The sequence below is a fragment of the Syngnathoides biaculeatus genome, chromosome 8 (genome assembly GCF_019802595.1).
Source record: "Syngnathoides biaculeatus isolate LvHL_M chromosome 8, ASM1980259v1, whole genome shotgun sequence".
Classification (NCBI taxonomy): Eukaryota; Metazoa; Chordata; class Actinopteri; order Syngnathiformes; family Syngnathidae; genus Syngnathoides; species Syngnathoides biaculeatus.
In genome coordinates, this window is record NC_084647.1 from 27305655 (window position 1) to 27325823 (window position 20169).

The 20169-nt window shown below is 42.9% G+C and overlaps 1 protein-coding gene across 6 annotated transcripts in view; it reads left to right on the forward strand.

Moving 5' to 3' along the window:
* Positions 1 to 20169, forward strand: part of grik4 (glutamate receptor, ionotropic, kainate 4) — a 255732-nt gene that overhangs the window by 208906 nt on the left and 26657 nt on the right. For all 6 annotated transcript variants that reach the window (XM_061827586.1, XM_061827585.1, XM_061827587.1 and 3 more), the window contains 2 exons: positions 2198 to 2401; positions 10076 to 10189. In XM_061827586.1, coding sequence (XP_061683570.1) covers positions 2198 to 2401; positions 10076 to 10189 — 318 coding nt within the window. The remainder of the gene's footprint in view (positions 1 to 2197; positions 2402 to 10075; positions 10190 to 20169) is intronic.

A 20169-nucleotide genomic window follows, 5' to 3' on the forward strand; every position in this document is an offset into this window, starting at 1 on the left:
TCAGAACACACTTAAATGGAACGTCAGGGTTAGTTGCGGGTCTCCTTTTTATATTTTCATTCATTTTAATGAAGGGTGCTTCCTAAAAGTTAATTGTTTTTATGTTTTACATTGAAATTAGCATTGTTTATTTCTCCAAAGGTAGTTTTTATATTCAGCTGGATGCTCAAAACATTACAATCATCATTTGAGGTTGTCTGCACTTTCTGTTTTTATTTACATTATACTGTGCTCATATTTTCCCGAGTATCGTGTATGCTGCACTTTGAGTGCTCGCGTACATGATTAGAAACAGCAGTACGTGTAAATTAATTACTTTAAGGGGCAATGTTGTATCAACATGCACAGACAGGTGTGTTGCACCCAAATTTCACAAAAGGTACGATTACAAATTTCTTTCACTGTCTCAAAATTAATTTAATTTTAAACACAGTCACACAAATCAAATAATACTTATAGTTTGCCACGCCCTATTTTAGATAATAATAATGAATAAATGTGCTGATTAACAATAATAGTGATTGTATGCAACCTCTTAATAAGACTGTATGGCATTGCAAAGTTGTGCAAATTACTCGTTGTGATTACACGATCCGTTATGAACTCTTCAATCCACGCCTGACAGGTAAAGCCAAAGTTTTGTTGCTATGACAACAGTATGAGGCAGCCTGCAGGGCAGCACACTCGCAGACTGACAAGTAGTGTGTACTGTACAGTAATTATCATTATTATGTGGCTTTTACTTCAAGTCAGGAGAGCCCACTGGCAACAAAGTAAATGTACTTACCTGTTACGAAGGAGCTCAACGTCTGCTCTGCAACGGTCGCTGCTCGGACAGCCAAAATGTAACACTGTTGACAATCACTTCAACAAAGCGCATTTTTGAACAAGTTGCTGTGTAACATGTTATTTGGAAACTCCTCACAACTTATACCAAAAAGGAAACTTGGATACTAGCTGTAAAAAACTAAATAAATAAAGAGCCTCATCAGCAAAAGAAACTATTCTGATGGGGTCTTACAAGAAATATATTTCTGCTGGATTTATGAGTTGTGAGTGTGGAAAAAACAACAAATTGGTGAAACAATGGAAATTCATTTAGATGTACTGGAACCCAAGCACACCAGCTAGGCACACAGTCCTTATTCCAATAACATGAAGACAACGTTCGAAGAGAGCTGTTGTAAAATATGAGTTTTTTTAAAAATATTATCTCAGTTTTTTACTCCCTTCCAACCGATAAACAGTGATACCTTTACTTTAGTGTTTGATTGGTCATTCAAATATTCTTGCCGATTTAATTTCCATTTTTGTGTTCCAAGCCATTCAAAAACATTTTTTTTTGTTTTTTGTTAAGAAAAATAGTATTCAAATGTATTGTACTGGCCGGCATGGTGGATCACCCTGTAAAGCATTGGCCTCACAGTTTTTGAACCGGGGGGTTCAATCCCGGACCCACCCGTGTGGAGTTTTCATGTTCTCCCCGTGCCTGTGTGAGTTTCCTCCGGGCACTCTGGTTTCCTCCCACATTCCAAAAACATGCAACATTAATTGGACACACTAAATTGCTCCTAGGTGTCATTGTGAGTGTGGCTGTTTGTCTCGATGTTCCCTGCAATTGGCTGGCAACTAGTTCAGGGTGTACCCCGCCTGCTGCCCGTTGACAGATGGGATAGGCTCCAGCACTCCCTGTGCCCCTTGTGAGGATAAGCGGGGTGAAAATGAATGGATGGATGGTTGTATTTTACTGTATATGAACATATTTTAATAACAGCCATCCATTCATTCTCTGAGCTGGTTATTCTCACAAGGGTCATGCGGGTGCTGGAGCCTATCCGAGCTATCTTCGGGCAGGAGGTGGGGTACACCCTGAACTGGTCGCCAGCCAATCACAGGGCGCATTTAAACAGACAACCATTCACACTCATATTCACACCTATGGGCAGTTTAGAATATTTAAGAAAAAAATGCATGCACAGGGAGAACTTACGAAGTCCTCACAACTTCAATCTACCCAGTTGTCCACTCTTCCGCTACACTAACAAGCAGGTTTACTTTAATGGCATTTTTTCACCACTATCACTGAATTTTACTCATTCTGTAAATTTTCAGGAGCTGAACATGTGCACAAAAATATTTCCTTGACAGATAAACGCATTATATGTTGATGATGCAAACTTTAATATTCGTCATTCAGGAGAATCCATATGTGATGCTGCGGCCGAATCACCAGGAACTTGAGGGAAATGAGCGCTACGAAGGCTTCTGTGTTGACATGCTCAAGGAGCTGGCAGCCATACTCAAGTTCAAGTATCGTATCCGACTGGTGGGGGACGGACTGTACGGTGTCCCGGGAGCGAACGGAACGTGGAGCGGCATGGTGGGAGAGCTCATTTCCAGGGTACGTAAATATGCACAAGTGCTGTGAAGTTAAATGAACATGTTTATCTCATCAAATATACATGGCGATATCGCGTACACTACGTGAAGTGTATTCTCAAGGGGCTTTGATTCAAACGCTCACAGGCACCCTCACGGGGGAAAATTACTATAAATTACCATACCTTTACATTTCCCACTGGGGTAGCAAGAGAAAAGTGTTTTTTTTTTCTTTCACTTATTTTCTTCCCCACAATAATATGCCTGCAAAGTATGTTGGTGTAGATTGTCCATTGAAATTGGAAATGTCATCTCTCGAGCTTTTTCAGCTTTAAGCGTTTTCCCAAAACATTCTCAACGTTTCATTCTGAATAACTAATGCTCTTAATGTTGAATTTCTCCCAAGTGTTTTGATTTGTAGTTCGATCAAGTGGCACAATTACATCAATAACATGCATTACAACAGTTTGTCTTTCAAGGTTCTGAAAGTGTACCAAAGTAACTGCCAGGTGTACTAGTTTCCTGATTTGTCAGCAGATAGTCTTCACTTCTACATCTTACATGAATAAAATTGAACACAACATTGCTCAAGGAGGGGAATCGTAATTTAATTAAGTTGTCATTATAGGTCATTGCTTTAGATAGTGTTGAGGCGAGCAGAGAAGGCTCTGAAGACCCTCACGGCACACTGCTTGTACCAATATAATGAAACTATAGCATATGTCACGTTTCGCCACCCTTTCATTCATGTCCCCATCGTAGTGAAAGAACGAGTTAAAACCAGAGTTAACAGTTTTGTTTTGTTTTGTTCTGTCTTCTATAGCACTTGCTTTCATCACGGTCACAAGTAGCTGGAGCCTATCTCATCTGAATTCAGAAATCAGAATACCTTGGACTAGTCGCCAGCCAATCAAAGGGCACATATACACAAAGATGCCCATAGATATTTTTCAATTAAGCTAACATGCATGTTTTTGAAACATGGGAAGAAGCCAGATTACTGAGAGAAAAACTTTGCAAGCAAGGGTAGATAGAATATAGGTACAAATTCCATAAAGGAAGTCCGGAGCCTAGACTCAAACCATGAAAAACATGACTGTGAGTCAGACATGCTAACCACTAGGCTACTGACAAGCACAAGTTTACACCCCAAAAATATAGGCCTATACCATATCACTTTTCAAGACCATCTCATTGGTGTCTCAGTCACAGTGGTACAAAAAAAAGTCAAAATTTCAACCAGACTGTAGTACCCAATGATAGGACTGGGGGAGGGGGGACTTTCCCTCGACTGGTACCCATCCCACATTTTTCTCCTGCACTTTTTCAAGTAGATTCCTGAGAATCCTGCAATGTCACATTTTACAATCTTCCTTTGGGTTTCCAAGATGCAGTGGTGCATTTTGGTCATGGTAGGGGGCAGAGCACTCTCTCACAGTCACTTGAGCACTTGACAAAGAATCAAAGCTTTGGTATTATGTTTTCTTTTACTTGAATTCATTTGTTCAGTGGAAATAATGTCTTTTGTGTCTTAAACAGCAACTTGCAACGGGAGGGGCTGACAAAACGTCGGAGCGGTGAGATTTGCCAAGGGGTAAAGGTCATTTGGAGGGATGTTTCCATTGTGGAATGAAACAATTCGTCTTGTTTGGTTAAAGGTTTAGAAACGGATGAAATGCATAAAATACCACAAAGTGCAGTGTTTGCCAGCTCAGCGGAAGCAATGGCAGAAGCCATCCCTGCGTTTACTCAGGACACTGGGTACATTTGCAGCAGCCCTTGCTTTTTGCAATAAACAATATTTCACTGCAATACTTTGACAGCTGTCACACAACCTACGATAACAATTACACAGGCCAGGGGGGGCCCAGATCAACGCACTTTTCTCTGTTGTCCTAACCTTTTATTTTCAATCCTTTTTACTAGGTTACTAAGATCGAATAGGAACCTGAAGTGAAGGGGTTTTTTTTTTCAATTACATCACTAGAAGGCATAACAGCAGGCAAGCAGAGAAATCCAGTTATCAATATTAATATTCTATTGTCACATAAATAATTCAGCCACTGTAACGACTGCGTGTTCATCTCGCAAAGGATCTGCCTTTGTAGAAATTGCCTCGACGGCCGCTGCCTGTGTGTGGCTTCCTTCCGGCGCTGGGCGCAGCCGATCAGACTTTCAAACAACTGTGAGATTTAAAAAGAAAAGAAGAAAGATAGAAGAAAGAGAAAAAGATGAGGCAGAGGTTTGGTACTGCTGATGATGAAGGTTGAAAGCCCGCAGGCGTGTCGGGCAGCAGGATACATGAGGCCACTGTGTGCAACGTGCTCATGTGTGTGCAGACCATACTCGCAAATAAGCTTTGTACAGGCTTCCATCTTCAACTACTCCATAGCCCAGACATACGAAGATGATGGGAGATCGTTCTTACATGTAATAAACAGCCAGTAATTGCAAGACATCTCTGCAGCTCCTTGAATGTTGATATTGTCCTGTTGCCAACCTCCATGAGCAATGTTTTCTTGACATTTCAGCACTTTCATCAGTTCTTTGTTGTGCCATATTTTCACCACTTTATGATGACTTCATTCATGGTATATTTCATGCCTTCAACATAATTTTTTTACCCTTCTCCAAACTGACAACTTTGAACAATGAAATCCCTCTCATTCCGTGGAAGAAAAAAATGTCAGAAAAGCCTACTAGAACAGTTGAACTGGATCTGATGTTAATCAGATTTTTTTTTCTATTTTCTATTTTTTTTCTATTTGAGTTATTAAAATAACCTGTAACCTTCTTGAATGATTTAGCTTGCTCTTGTTATTTATAGCACACATAAGGCATTTGAACGGAGAAAACATTGTTTATGAAATTGTTTGTTTGTTGTTGTTTAATGCAGCCCTATGGGGGCACAAACCAGTGCAATCTGTAGGCCGGTCCCAAGCCCGGATAAATGCAGAGGGTTGCGTCAGGAAGGGCATCCGGCGTAAAAACTGTGCCAAACAAATATGAGCGTTCATCTAAAGAATCCCATACCGGATCGGTCGTGGCCCGGGTTAACAACGCCCGCCCCCGGCACTGCTAACCTGCAGGGCGTCGGTGGAAATTCAGCTACTGTGGGTCGAAGACAAAGAAGAGGAGGAAACCGGATCCAGCGTCAGAAGAAAAAGAGCAATGCACAGAGCCTACAACTGAGTGTAGGGACTTTGAATGTTGGGACTATGACAGGAAAAGCACAGGAGTTGGTTGACATGATGATTAGGAGAAAGGTTGATATTCTGTGCATCCAAGAGAGCAGGTGGAAAGGTAGTAAGGCTAGAAGTTTGGGAGCAGGGTTTAAATTATTCTACCACGGAGTAGATGGGAAGAGAAATGGAGTAGGGGTTATTTTAAAGGAAGAGCTGGCTAAGAATGTCTTGGAGGTGAAAAGAGTATCAGATCGAGTGATGAGACTAAAATTTGAAATTGAGGGTGTTATGTATAATGTGGTTAGGGGCTATGCACCACAGGTAGGATGTGACCAAGAGTTGAAAGAGAAATTCTGGAAGGAACTAGATGAAGTAGTTCTGAGCATCCCAGACAGCGAGAGAGTTGTGATTGGTGCAGATTGTAATGGACATATTGGTAAAGGAAACAGGGGCGATGAAGAAGTGATGGGTAAGTACGGCATCCAGGAAAGGAACTTTGAAGGGCAGATGGTGGTGGACTTTGCAAAAAGGATGGAGATGGCTGTAGTGAACGCTTATTTCCAGAAGAGGGAGGAACATATAGTGACCTACAAGAGCGGAGGTAGAACCACGCAGGTAGATTATATTTTGCAGACGATGTAATCTGAAGGAGGTTACTGACTGTAAAGTAGTGGTAGGGGAGAGTGTAGCTCGACAGCATAGGATGGTAGTATGTAGGATGATTCTGGTGGTGGGTAGGAAGATTAAGAAGACGAAGGTAGAGCAGAGAACCATGTGGTGGAAGCTGAAAAAGGAAGAATGTTGTGCAGCCTTCCGGAAAGAGGTGAGACAGGCTCTCGATGGACAACTGAAGCTCCCGCAAGACTGGACGACGACAGCCAAGGTGATCAGAGAGACAGGCAGGAGAGTACTTGGTGTGTCATCTGGTAGGAAAGGGGAGAAGGAGACTTGGTGGTGGAACCCCAAAATACATCGAGTCATACAAGGAAAGAGATTAGCGAAGAAGAAGTGGGATACTGAGAGGACTGAGGAGAGGCGAAAGGAGTACATCGAGATGCGACGTAGGGCAAAGGTAGAGGTGGCAAAGGCTAAACAAGAGGCATATGAAGACATGTACACCAGGTTGGACACGAAAGAAGGAGAAAAGGATCTCTACAGGTTGGCCAGACAGAGGGATAGAGATGGGAAGGATGTGCAGCAGGTCAGGGTGATTAAGGATAGAGATGGAAATGTGTGGACTGGTGCCGGTAGTGTACTAAATAGATGGAAAGAATACTTTGAGAAGTTGATGAATGAAGAAAATGAGAGAGAAGGAAGAGTTGAAGAGGCAAGAGTGAAGGACCAGGAAGTGGAAATGATTACTAAGGGGGAAGTCAGAAAGGCACTACAAAGGATGAAAACTGGAAAGGCAGTTGGTCCTGATGACATACCTGTAGAGGTATGGAAGCAATTTGGAGAGATGGCTGTGGAGTTTTTGACCAACTTATTCAACAGAATACTAGCGGGCGAAAAGATGCCTGAAGAATGGAGGAAAAGTGTTCTAGTTCCCATTTTTAAGAACAAAGGGGATGTTCAGAGCTGTGGGAACTATAGAGGAATAAAGTTGATGAGCCACACAATGAAGTTATGGGAAAGAGTAGTGGAGGCTAGACTCAGGACAGAAGTAAGTATCTGCGAGCAACAGTATGGTTTCATGCCTAGAAAGAGTACCACAGATGCATTATTTGCCTTGAGGATGCTCGTGGAAAAGTACAGAGAAGGTCAGAAGGAGCTACATTGCGTCTTTGTGGATCTAGAGAAAGCCTATGACAGAGTACCAAGAGAGGAACTGTGGTACTGCATGCGTAAGTCTGGTGTGGTAGAGAAGTATGTTAAAATAGTGCAGGACATGTATGATGGCAGCAGAACAATGGTGAGGTGTGCCTTAGGTGTGACAGAGGAATTTAAGTGGAGGTGGGACTGCATCAGGGATCAGCTCTGAGCCCCTTCCTGTTTGCAGTGGTAATGGATAGGCTGACAGATGAGGTTAGACTGGAATCCCCTTGGACCATGATGTTCGCAGATGATATTGTCATATGCAGTGAAAGCAGGGAGCATGCAGAGGAACAATTGGAAAGATGGAGACATGCACTGGAAAGGAGAGGAATGAAGATTAGCCGAAGTAAAACAGAATATATGTGCGTGAGTGAGAAAAGTGGAGGGGGAAGAGTGAGGCTACAGGGAGAAGAGATAGCGAGGGTCGACGACTTCAAATACTTGGGGTCAACAATACAGAGCAATGGAGAGTGTGGTCAGGAAGTGAAGAAACGGGTCCAAGCAGGTTGGAACAGCTGGCGAAAGGTGTCTGGTGTGTTATGTGACAGAAGAGTGTCTGCTAGGATGAAGGGCAAAGTTTACAAAACAGTGGTGAGGCCGGCCATGATGTACGGATTAGAGACGGTGGCACTGAAGAAACAACAGGAAGCTGAACTGGAGGTGGCACAAATGAAGATGTTGAGGTTCTCGCTCGGAGTGACCAGGTTGGATAGGATTAGAAATGAGCTCATTAGAGGGACAGCCAAAGCTGGATGTTTTGGAGACAAGATTCGAGAGAGCAGACTTCGATGGTTTGGACATGTTCAGAGGCGAGAGAGTGAGTACATTGGTAGAAGGATGCTGAGGATGGAGCTCCCAGGCAAAAGGGCGAGAGGAAGACCAAAGAGAAGGTTTATGGATGTGGTGAGGGAAGACATGAGAGTAGTTGGGTTTTGAGAGAAAAATGCAGATGATAGGCTAAGATAGCAAAAGATGACACGCTGTGGCGACCCCTAACGGGACAAGCCGAAAGGAAAAGAAGAAGAAGAAGATGAAATTGTTTGTTAAGTGCACTATTTGAGCCAACAGCTAGGTAGCAGGTGAGGGTTCAAAGGCCACTCTTTTAAATGTGATGTGAAGGGTCGATTAATTATGTAACAAATCTCACAAACAACAGGTTCTGGATATGCAGCGGCATCTGCTGCTATGCGGTGTTTGACAACCCCCCCCCCCCTCCAACTCCCACTTCCTATTCAGTCGCTCTCACATTCTTCACAATCCTGTTGATTCTCCCGCAGCGACCAAAGTGCTGCAGCTTCCACTTTGTGTCCCTCAAGGAGATGAAGGCTTCCTCGCAGTTACATTTTACTGCCTTGTTTTCTTGTTGGTCATTTTGTTTCTGTGTTTTACCAACCGCTGCTTCTACTGCTTATTTGAACTTCTATATGAATGTCTGTTCCAAACTTTTGGAAAGTCACGTGGGTTTTCAGTCCAAGGTTGCATATATTTGATTATCTTGTTTCGAGAGCGCAAAACAAGGGTTACATAATGAAAACAGCAATTTTTAATCAAGTTAGATAAGCACAAAAGTGAACACGTCCATACTGACTCTGTCAAACGCTGCCTGTACAAATTCCTACATGTTAACATCAAGAAAAATTACATCCATTCATCCATTTTCTGAGACACTTATCCTCACGAGGGTCATGGGAGTGCTGGAGCCCATCCCAGCACTCATCAGGCTGTAGGCACTGTACACCCTGAACTGTTTGCCAGCCAATTGCAGAGGACATATAAACAAACAACCGTTCATATTCACACCAACGAGCGATTTAGAGTCTTCAACTAACCTACCATGCATGTTTTTGGGATGTGGGGAAAAAACGGAGTGCTTGGAGAAAACCTACGCAGGCTCAGGGAGAACTTGGAAACTCCAACAAAGATTATAGGGTGTTCTAAAACTTTGAACACCCTGTGGATGTTGTTTGTCTCAACACCAATAACATGATTAACAGATAGTACAAGACTGCTTCATGTACTGTACTCAGTCGTTGTTCCCTTTCTTTGTGGTCTGGTGTGGTTTGTTAAACATGCATAAATCATTTTACACTTGGGACTATTTGGGTCCTGGATGTCATGGAAACAATGCACCCCAGCCCTCAATGAGTCCTTGCAACTAATCATCACGGAATACAGATACAATATTCCTCCTCTCTATCACATTCCTTACTTTGGGGTCCCCCCATATTACAGGTTTTTATTGCAGCTGTTAATTTATCGTTTATGTTGTGTTATCCATTGCTCTTGCTCCCTCTCAATATATTATGTATTTAGCGCTGCAACAATAGACATCCTCAGATCTTTCACAACAAAAAAACATATTTGCACTCCAGTTTCCTCCCACATCCCAAAAACAGGGATGGCAGGTTAATTGAAGACTAAATTGCCCGTGGGTGTGAATGTGAATGCGAATGGTTGCTTGTTTATATGAGCCCTGCGATTTGCTGGCAACCAGGTCAGGTTGTAGAGAGTGTAGATAGTTGGGGTAGGCTCCAGCTGCCCTGTGACCCTTGTGAGGATAAGCAGCTCAGAAAACGATGGATGGATGGATGGATGGATGGATGGATGGATGGATGGATGGATGGATGGAGGATGGATGGATGGATGGATGGATGGCTTTGGTAATGACGTGGAACTATTAACTGTCTCTGCTTCAGAAAGCTGACTTGGCAGTCGCCGGCCTCACCATCACGGCAGAGCGTGAAAAGGTCATTGACTTCTCCAAACCCTTCATGACCCTCGGCATCAGCATCATGTACCGCGTCCACCTGGTGAGTTATTTCTCATACAGTCCAGTCGATTGAAGGACATTAGTGTAATTGTTAGCCTGCAGAATAGTCGGGAACAACAGAGACGCATTTATCTGAATGGTTCCTAACACTTGTTGGTCATTGTACTTCAGAGAACTAAATGGTTCTTGAGGCTTATTGTATCTCTATTGTGATTTTTTGTTGTTGTTGTTGACCAGACAACAGACCACAATATGTCTACTTACAAAGGTACTGATGCCCTGATGGAAGATGTTATGTATCCCTGTGCACTGTTTGGCAAAGCAGCCATAAGGTATTTTGTACAAATTTTCCAGCATGGTGAAAACAGGGCTAATGTCTTGCCTCTAAACTCTGCCCTCCTTAACCTCGGCAAACCCAAGCAAGACACCTTGAAACAACAGGAGTACACCAGGATGCAAGCCAATGTTTGCAGAATCAGAGGCTCATTAATCAGGGCCGCCCTCTGCTTACCCTCAAGGTGACCCAAGTAATGCTTAGCATAGCACCAATGGCAGCCTAAACTGTCTTTTATCATCCTTCCGGAGCATTTATTCTCACTCCCCATTACTGTCCTGTCTCCCATTTTTGTAAACCTCCCCTCTTTTGTACCTCCCCATGGGCAGAGCACGGTACTAAGAGTTGGAGCAGCAAAGCACTCAACTGAGTAGGTGGGGGGAATCAATCGATGTCCTCAGCAGGTGTAGTTGTAAAGGGCTGCCGAGTAGCGTGGCACTTATGAAGTAGGGGGCAGGGAACCAGCTGGTGGCAGAAAGCGACAAGGGGCTGACATCCCACAGGGTTCACACAAATACAGAAACATCCTCCGCTTGGATTGGCACAGACGTGACCCAGTTGATGCACTATTCTCCGGTAAGTGGTCATTACAAGACAAATGGACAAGACAATTTAGTATCAAAAGAGCCACCCGGTGAGTGGAGAGTTTCAAAATAAAAGGGAAAGGTGTTGGTTCTTTGTTGCATGGTTTAATTTCATCACAGTTTCTTGATTTTCCTCCTGGCATTTCTCATATCTGACACAGTTGAAGCCTTTCTTTACTGCACTTGTTCAGTTCTTATCCACTACTGATGTGACAAAAACGGATTTCTTCAATGGAGTTTTGTGGCTTCTTTCAAGATTTTCATGTAAGTTTCAGTCAGATAAAGGATTGTGAAATAAGATTGGGTATCTGCTGCATTTACATGATATAATTAGCCATTTTCTGTCTTTTTCTGCACGTCTCTCATATGTGAAATATGTAACACTCATAATATTAATTGCTATTTACTCCTACACAACCAATCAAAATAGAGTAGAATACGTAAAGTCCCTTGTGATTATACAATGCACAGTTTGATTTTCACGTGGAAAAATACACAAAGGTATAATATTTAAAGTCCCTTGGGATTTAGAAGTATTGTAAGTCAATCACTGGACCTTCACCAGATAGAGTTTGCATTTTACCTCCTGAAGACGAGACTGAAGGGACAAACTCCCAGATATAAACAAGAACTGTAAGAAGCTGCATAAGGGGCAAGTGCAACAGTTACTGGGTTCCAGGCCTGGTGCAGTTGTTGCAAGTAAAGGTTATGGCACTAAATATTAAAAGGTATTCACCTATTAGTAGTAGTAGTATTCACTTGTTATCGTTATTCACAAGATAATTTAATAATGTGTGTTCCAATAATAGTAATAATAGTGAGCAGAGGCTCACTTGAAAAATGGGTGACTTCAAACAAAAGGAGCTCTATCCTGAGTTGTTGAACGCATCTTGAAGTCCATCCATCCATTTTCTTCACTGCTTATCCTCACAAGGGTTGTGGTGAGTGCTGGAGCCTATCCCAGCTGTCAACGGGCAGGAGGCAGGGTACACCCTGAACTGGTTGCCAGCCAACCATAGGGCACATAGAGACAAACAGCTGCACTCACAATGACACCTAGGGGCAATTCAGGGCGTCCAATTGATGTTGCATGTTTTTGGAATGTGAGGTGAAACTGGAGTGCCCGGAGGAAACCCACATAGGCACGGGGAGAACATGCAAACTCCACACAGGCGGGTCCGGGATTGAACCCGGGACCTCAGAACTGTGAGGCCAACGCTGTACCAGTTAAACCACCGTGGTCCCGAAATGAAAACTGGAATTCTAAATTTTGTCTCATATTCATCTTTTGATCTCAACTCTCGATGTCTTCACGATACAACTAATACAAAGGAATTGACCTTGCCGTTCAAATGCTTTTGGAGGAGACCGTATAGCAGATATAAAAGCTACACATGTTTCACCAGAATCAGAGGTGGACGTAACAGCGCAGGGAAACAAGGCACGGCTGAATATGTCCCCCACTCCCCCTTAGTCATACAAACAAATACAATTTTAAAGCACTTAAAACTATGAAATTCATTTTTAGCATGTCATTAAATGCATTTCCGAGCTACTCTTGATTGCATCGTGAGTCAAGGTGCACACACGAACAATCAGACAGCAGAGCTCATTATATATTTGGCAAAAAAGCCTTGTAAGTAAAGTAACATCTTGACTTGTTCATGTAGAAAATGTATGACAATTTAATAGGTCATGTTAATGTTCAGGAGTAATGTGGAGTGAGTCATGTTTGTGAAAAGTGCCGAGAACAAGCTTTTTACTCGGTGGTCCAGACCTTCCAAATCAAAAGGAGCATTTTGACGCACTTCTGTATGTGACACACAGCCAAATCAAGGTCGTGATGATGAGAAAGATAAGAGTTGCAGTATAATAGCTTACTTGCTATATTCATGCAATAAACAAAAGCTACTCGCTGCTGACATGCAAATATTCACACTCATATTTTCCATGCCGCCTGTGAAAATGGATGCAGTGTTGGGAAAAGAAATCTTTGTGAATGTTCTGGCTAGGAAAAGCCTGCATGTTCATCATCTCATTTGTTAAACACCAAGCCACTTAAAGCTGAACGTCTTTTAATTGCTACCAAGTAATGCACTTCATTTTCAAGTTTTGATTTAGGATACATTTAAATAATTTCAAACACTATACAGAATTTTTATCAGTTCATAAGGCCCATCCGTAGTTCAAACCAAAGTCATGAACTATATAACCATCAAAAAATATGTAAAAGAAATATGATGCCACAAGTTAGCGAGAAAGCCCACGTTAATAATATTGGTGTCAAAGAGTATGTTGACATTACCCATCTTGTTTGTTTAAGACCTTTGTAGGCTATGGAAGAGTTGAGTTTCTCGTTTGTTCGTGGTTCCTCTTTGCCAAACGTGTCTGTGTTGGGAACATCAAGTAATATAGTTACAGTTTAGACTAGTAAATTGGATATTTATAAACATTTAGGGGAGGGGGGGCATCAATATCTCAATGTTTTCCAGGAATTGTGTCAGGGCTAACTCCCTATCCTGTATTTACTGTAAAGGTAATGATGGCAACAGTCTGAGCCTGCAGCAAATTTCTATTTGCATTCCTGAATATAAAATTTGACCTTTTAGCACCGAAAGTCTCGGAAATCTCACGTATGAGTTTGGAGCTAGAGCCCATAAAGTACTGTCTATATCAAAAAGATTGATTTAACACCAGAAAAATAAGTAAAGATCACTTCCCAGCTGAAATTGATGTGAATTTATTACATTAATGACATTAATGTTGAAAAAAAAAATGCTTTTATTGAGAGCCTATAGTGAAAACTACAAGAGAAATCAACCATGCTCATCAGTTGTTTTCATGTGGAAAAAGAATGGAAAACCAAACCAGAATGGTGTCAAGAGAAAGCTTGGGGTTATCTGCAACTGCAGATTTAATTCAAATATAGAGCATTACAAATATGAACCAACAAGGCCATAATACTCGTATTGTAAAGAATACATCCTTTTAGCTACAGTAACACTGTAATCCCACTTCCGACATTTAAATACACATATCTTCACCAAATGGTGCCCAATTACCACAATCTATACAACATTGTAAAGCATTTGTAATTCAGTTTCGGAAACTGTTACTAAACCTTAAGACACGGCTGTGCAACTTTCGATCAATTTCTTGATGGAGGGTCACATTTGGGAAAAAATATTTTGAATGGATAATTACAGGACTAATTAATCGGAGACTCTAAATTCCCGCTAGATGTGATTGTGAGTGGCACTTGGGTGGCAACCAGTTCAGGGTGTACCCTGGCTCCTGCCTAAAGATAGTTGGGAAAGGCTCCAGCACTCCCACGGCCCTTGTGAGGATAAGTGGCTCAGAAAATGTTTGGATGAATGGATTTCAGGACTAACACCCTGAAACAGTTCAACCTTGAAATTTCCACTACAGTACAGACATTTTCCTATAACGGACATAAATTATAAAGAAAAATCAAATGTTTGTGCAGAAATGAGCAGTTCATGTGTGTGGCGCTGCTGGTCTCAGTCTGTTGTCACAGTTAGGCAATGCAACCTTGAGCTATTGACTGCCTGCTCTCATAGAAACGTTCACTTCTGTCACCTTTGTCATCTGTGCTACAAACCCAAGTGATATAAACGAGTTTTAGAGAGAAGTCTAAACAATAATTTCCTTGAAGCGGGGATTTTTTTGTCAAAGTCGTCACTAGTAGTTGATCTGTTGCATAATTAAACAGAGAGAGGCTCATTAGGGTTGAAAATGTGCTGTGTTGGTTTCAGCAATGGACCTGAAGCCAGAATGTGGCATACTTTATAGAGTCTTAATAACAATACAATAATGCTGTGATTGTGTAAGATTCACATGCACTATATGTTAGCAACAGATACCCCTAATAGAATCCAGTAAAATAAATAAATTAATTAATTAATTAATTAACGTGACTTCTACATCTGCATATTCCAGGTATTTTGAATATTTTGGTTGTATTGCGCCAACTTTTAGCAGGAGGGAAATTCCTGTCAGTTGTTGGAGGGCTAAAATAAACCTGTTTCTTCTTTCTCATAAAAATGCCTGTTCACGCGAAAAAAATGCCAAACCTGTGCGCTGTTGTGTTGGATATGTACACCAGAGTTCAAGAGGCAGTGCGATTATATTGTACGTGACCTTACCTCCACTGAATCAAATGCTCCATCTTTGGATTGCCCCCGCAGACATGGTTGACAGCATAGAGAAGGGCGGAATGCAGAAGATCGCGAAGAGGAAGTAAATGAGTAAGGAATATGCCGAGGGAGGGGATGGAGAGATGAGAGCGGAGAAGCAAGCCGAGAACAAGAGTTGAAATGACAATGGGAAGTGTCCTTCAATGAGTCAGTATTCATGCAGGCAGTCTCCAGGGGCAAACATGGTGGTGTGCATACAAAGAGGCAGGATGAATAGGTGACTTGACTGGATAACCTCAGCAGCTCCTTCAGACGCATGAGAGAGAAAAGAAGACCATCAAATGTCAAGAGAAGGGCTTCTTCTGGTTCTTAATTGGAGCAATTTTATTTCCCCTCAATGTCTTGATATGTTTGTTGAGAATAGCTGCAAAAAAGAGAGAGAGCGAGAGAGAGAAGAGCTCACAAAAATGATCATATTTTTGATATTCTCTTGCATCCCATGATTTGCCTTGTCAGCCATTATTTTAAGAAGATAGCCCCGGTCAAGTAATCCCCTTTCTACCATCAAAGATAAATAGGGAAGGTGCCATTAAACTCAACCCTCCAAATAGACCAATTTGGTTTATTTCAGTTTGGGATGCATTTGCTTTCATTTCCATTGTTAAAAGTTGTGATGGCAAAAAACTGCGGCTGTGTTCAAACTTCATGGTTTTCAATGCTTGTGGACAAAGCAAAAGAGTTACAGTAAACATCACAATAATATTAACTCAAAGTAATACTGCTGTGAGCAGAGTCACACATGTTTCCTGCACTTGTAATGGTACTTTCTTGGATAGCTGACTTCAGCACACACATTCGGAGGGATGTTGCACGGGGAGGTTCAAACAACTGTATGTAGTGTACCTGATCCGATTTTGCGATTTCCCAGTGGTTTTGTCTTTTGGACTAATACACAACACTTTCTTTGAACTGAAAGCGAATATGTGAACTCACCCTCCTGTATCACTTTCCAATTTAACAAGTACCATTCCGGGGTATTGTTTCTTATACTTGCTCAACAGGGTTAAAAGCGATACTGTACAGCTATGTGCTATATAAACCACTCCTGGTCGTTTAAAAAATAAAAGGCTGTAGCTGTCTGAGCACTACTGTTTGCAATATTAGTGGAGAATAATATTATATAATCTCCACTTGGCTGCACCGGCCCTCTCGACTTGAATTTGTCTCCTTACCACAGTAAACACCTGAAAAATCAGCACAGCTTCTTTCTTGTTTTTTTGTGCTTCTTATTTACACCAAAATGTTCAATGTGGCATCATTTTTGCAGTTTCCATCCCAATGCGGCTAAGAGCGAGCACAAAAATTATGATTGTGTATATATATACCAGCCACATTTACGCAATTTTATTGGAGCCCACAGAACCCCTTAGAGTCCCTTGTTCCCCCTGGCCAGCGTAAAATCTGCCATGGTGGGACGGGGCTGGTCAGTCCTAGAGGCTCAAAGTCAAACAATGGTACAGCCCATTGTTTGCCACGGAAGCCGAGAAGTTCCCTTCTAGGTTCTGATGGGGTCTCTCACATTTTCACAGATGAAATATAGATGCCTGGCATTGATGTTAAATTAAATGCACACCCAATTCCAATCAGTAAGTAAGTTTCTTTCTGTTTGTCCCATTAGGGGTCGCCACAGCGTGACATCTCATATGAACCCACATATTTGTATGGCACACTTTTTACGCCGGATGCCCTTCCTGACGCAACCCCTCTCAGGGAGTGGAGGCCACAGTGGGATACAAACTCACAACCCCTGGTTTACCAAACCAATGCTCTAACCACTGAACTATGAGGCTGCCATACCCAATTCCAATCAATTAGGGACAAATTAAAACAGATTACAACTGGAATTGGGATTGTACATGGTTTAGCTTTAGAAGAGTTTTAGGCAGTGAATGTGACATGGCGGGAAATATAGTCCTACTATGGACCGCTTCCAGGTTTTAATACACCGTTACTTACTGTCAAGTTTAGTTGCACCCATTTTTACTACGACTGACTGCATTTCTCATCTGCACCTTTCATTCTCATGGTAAATATTTGAACAATTCTCTTTGGACCACAGCAATCACAGCCTGTCACGTTTGCTCAGTTTGCCCTTAGGCGTTGTCCCGCGACCGTCCCATTTTGTCCGCAGTGGGCTGAAAAGGGGTTGCCTTGGCTGCCAGGGACAGAATGTCAATGTAGACTAATGGGTGGAATTTGACAAATAGCAGTCTGTTGATTGGTCAACAGAGAATGATCAATTTTCATGCAAATTTAACTTAAGTTTGTCATCTTCTCGGACATGTTTAAGTGTATGGAAGATGAGTGTTTAATTCCAAGCTGAACTGAATTTAGAAGATATGATTAAACATCTGTGTTAATTTATTCAACCGTAGTTGAAGTAACGACGTGTTTTCTTCGATATATGGCATCACGCATTACTATACTACGAGATTAGACACGTCTTCTTCAACTCCCGGAAACGTACACACTGGGCTGGGTGAGCCCACATTGTCATTGAGTCACAGCACAAAAAAGCTCCTGACAACCTCTGAAACGTCGACACACAAACACAAACATGGCGCTGCGGTCTCCCTGTCTGTCATGTGCAAACAAACAAACATTCTCCACAAATACAGTGAGCGCCCAAGAACAGCGCAGGCCAAACATGTACTGGAAAGCACTTGTGACTGTTTGAAACACACTCAATACTTGCCTACAAGTTGTTATAAATAAGTGCGCTAACCTTTTAGTGACACTTCACCCTTAATTACAGCCACATATCACAGGCAGTCACATTCACTGCTGGGAGTGATTAATCACATCTCAGGAAATTATTAAAGAAGTTGGACTGTTTTGACCTTGCAGAACATGGAGATAAGTGTCATACAACATTGCAATTGGCTTGCATCCAGTTCAGGGTGGAACTAACTTTGGGTGCAAGTTGTGTTACACCCTGACCTCATCGATACATTTTCTACTGCTCTTCCGGGTCGGGTCGCGGGGGAAGTAGCTTCAGCAGGGATACCCAGGTTTCCCTTTCCCCAGCCACATCTTCCAGCTCTTCCGGAGGGATCCCGAGGCGTTCCCAGGCCAGCCGAAGGACATAGTCTCTCCAGCGTGTTCTGGGTCGCCCACAGGTTCTCTTTCCCACGCCACCCTTTTCCAACTGATAAAATAAATAATAAAGTATTAAAAAGCATATTGCAGCATAATGGAAAAGGGAAAGGTCCCATCGGGGTGACTTGTGATTTGGGGCCCCATAGCTCAGTGGGTAGAGCATTGGTTTGGTAAACCAGTGGTCGCAAGTTCATATCTCACTGGAGCCTGTACTCCCCAAGAGGGGTTACATCAGGAAGGGCATCCGGCGTAAAAACTCCGGCAAACAAATATGAGCGTTGATCTGAGATGTCACGGTGTGGCGACCCCTGACGGGACAAGCCGAAAGAAGCTTACTAAAGGAAAGTGAGATACATTTGAACTCGGAGTCACAGAACTTTAAAGCACATATGCTCACAATGTCTACTGCACTGCCTGTTAAAATATTACCCCTGAAAACGTTGCTTGAATTCCACTTGGTTAAAGGTGGCGGTATCGATGGACTGTACATATTTTGTATGACAGGCCTTTTGCAGCTTTTTACTAAACTATTCAACACGCTCTCATTGTTAGTTGGTAATGGTGATTTATTATTAGAGTACAATCAAGATAGCTTGATAACTTGACTTCATGAATGCAGGAAAATGACATACAGTTGTACTCCTATGTGTGAGTTTACTAATGTCTGTACTGGCGAGTTTTTTGGGACAGGAGCTGTCACTCGACTGATTGTGTTCTCTTGAATTGCGGGCAAAAATTATAGTTATGAGCACTAAGTGGTGATTTCACAACAAGCACAATTCATCAGAAAAGTTTTGAGCTGTTTATTGGCTTTCTGAATTGAAGTTTAAGCATAAGACAAAAAGATTTTTGTTGCACATTAAACCAAACTATATACAGTAACTCAAAAATGTGCACTAGCTCAATGCTAACATGCGGTGCAAAATGGTATTGAGAAAGAAAAATTGATCACATGGTGGTTATTGTCACGACGCATCGATACGGACGGAGGACCCAAATGGAGGACACGGGAGACGCAGAGGTAATTCGGGAAAAACGTTTATTGTTCCAAGGTCGGGGATCAGGAAGACAGTCAGGTGCAGCAGCGGTAGTCAGGACGTCGGGCTTAGAGAGCAGGTCCGTGGGCAGGCAAGGAGTCGGTACACGGGAGATCGATCAGAGAAGGGAGTACTGTCAAAGGAGTCAGGCTTACGGGGTCAGTCGGAGAAACAGGCGGAGGTCGGTACACAAAGGTTCACGATCAGCGATACGGGAGTGCAGGAACAGGGCATGAGTTGGAACGATCTGGCGCCGGACCAGTCGTCCCCTATATAGACCAGGCTCGATCAGCCAGCATGATGTGCAGGTGTGTGCCTCCCAATCAGCGCGGCCACGCGGGAACCCGCACAGCCAGGGCTGGACCGGCTGGACCACGACAGAAACCCCCCTCTAAGGCACAGCTCCCAGACGTGCCCTAACGAAAGAAACACACAGACAAAAATTAACATATCCAGGGGCGGGTGGAAGGGGGAGGCCACCTCCCTCCCAAACCCAGTCTGTCTGGTGGCCGTCCAGGCCACCAAACGCGAGGCGTCCGGCTGAACAGGTCGGCGGGACGACCCGGATGCCAAGCACCAGGATCCCCACGGGGCGATTCAGGTGGATGGCCCCAGGGATGAACCCAACGGTGACGCAGGAACCAGAACAAGGCATGCAACTGCTCCGGACGAAGGCCTCCCCAGATGCAGCCGCGGGCCGGTCGCCAACAAAGCAGGAGTGTGGGGCGACTGCAGACCGGTTGCTGACG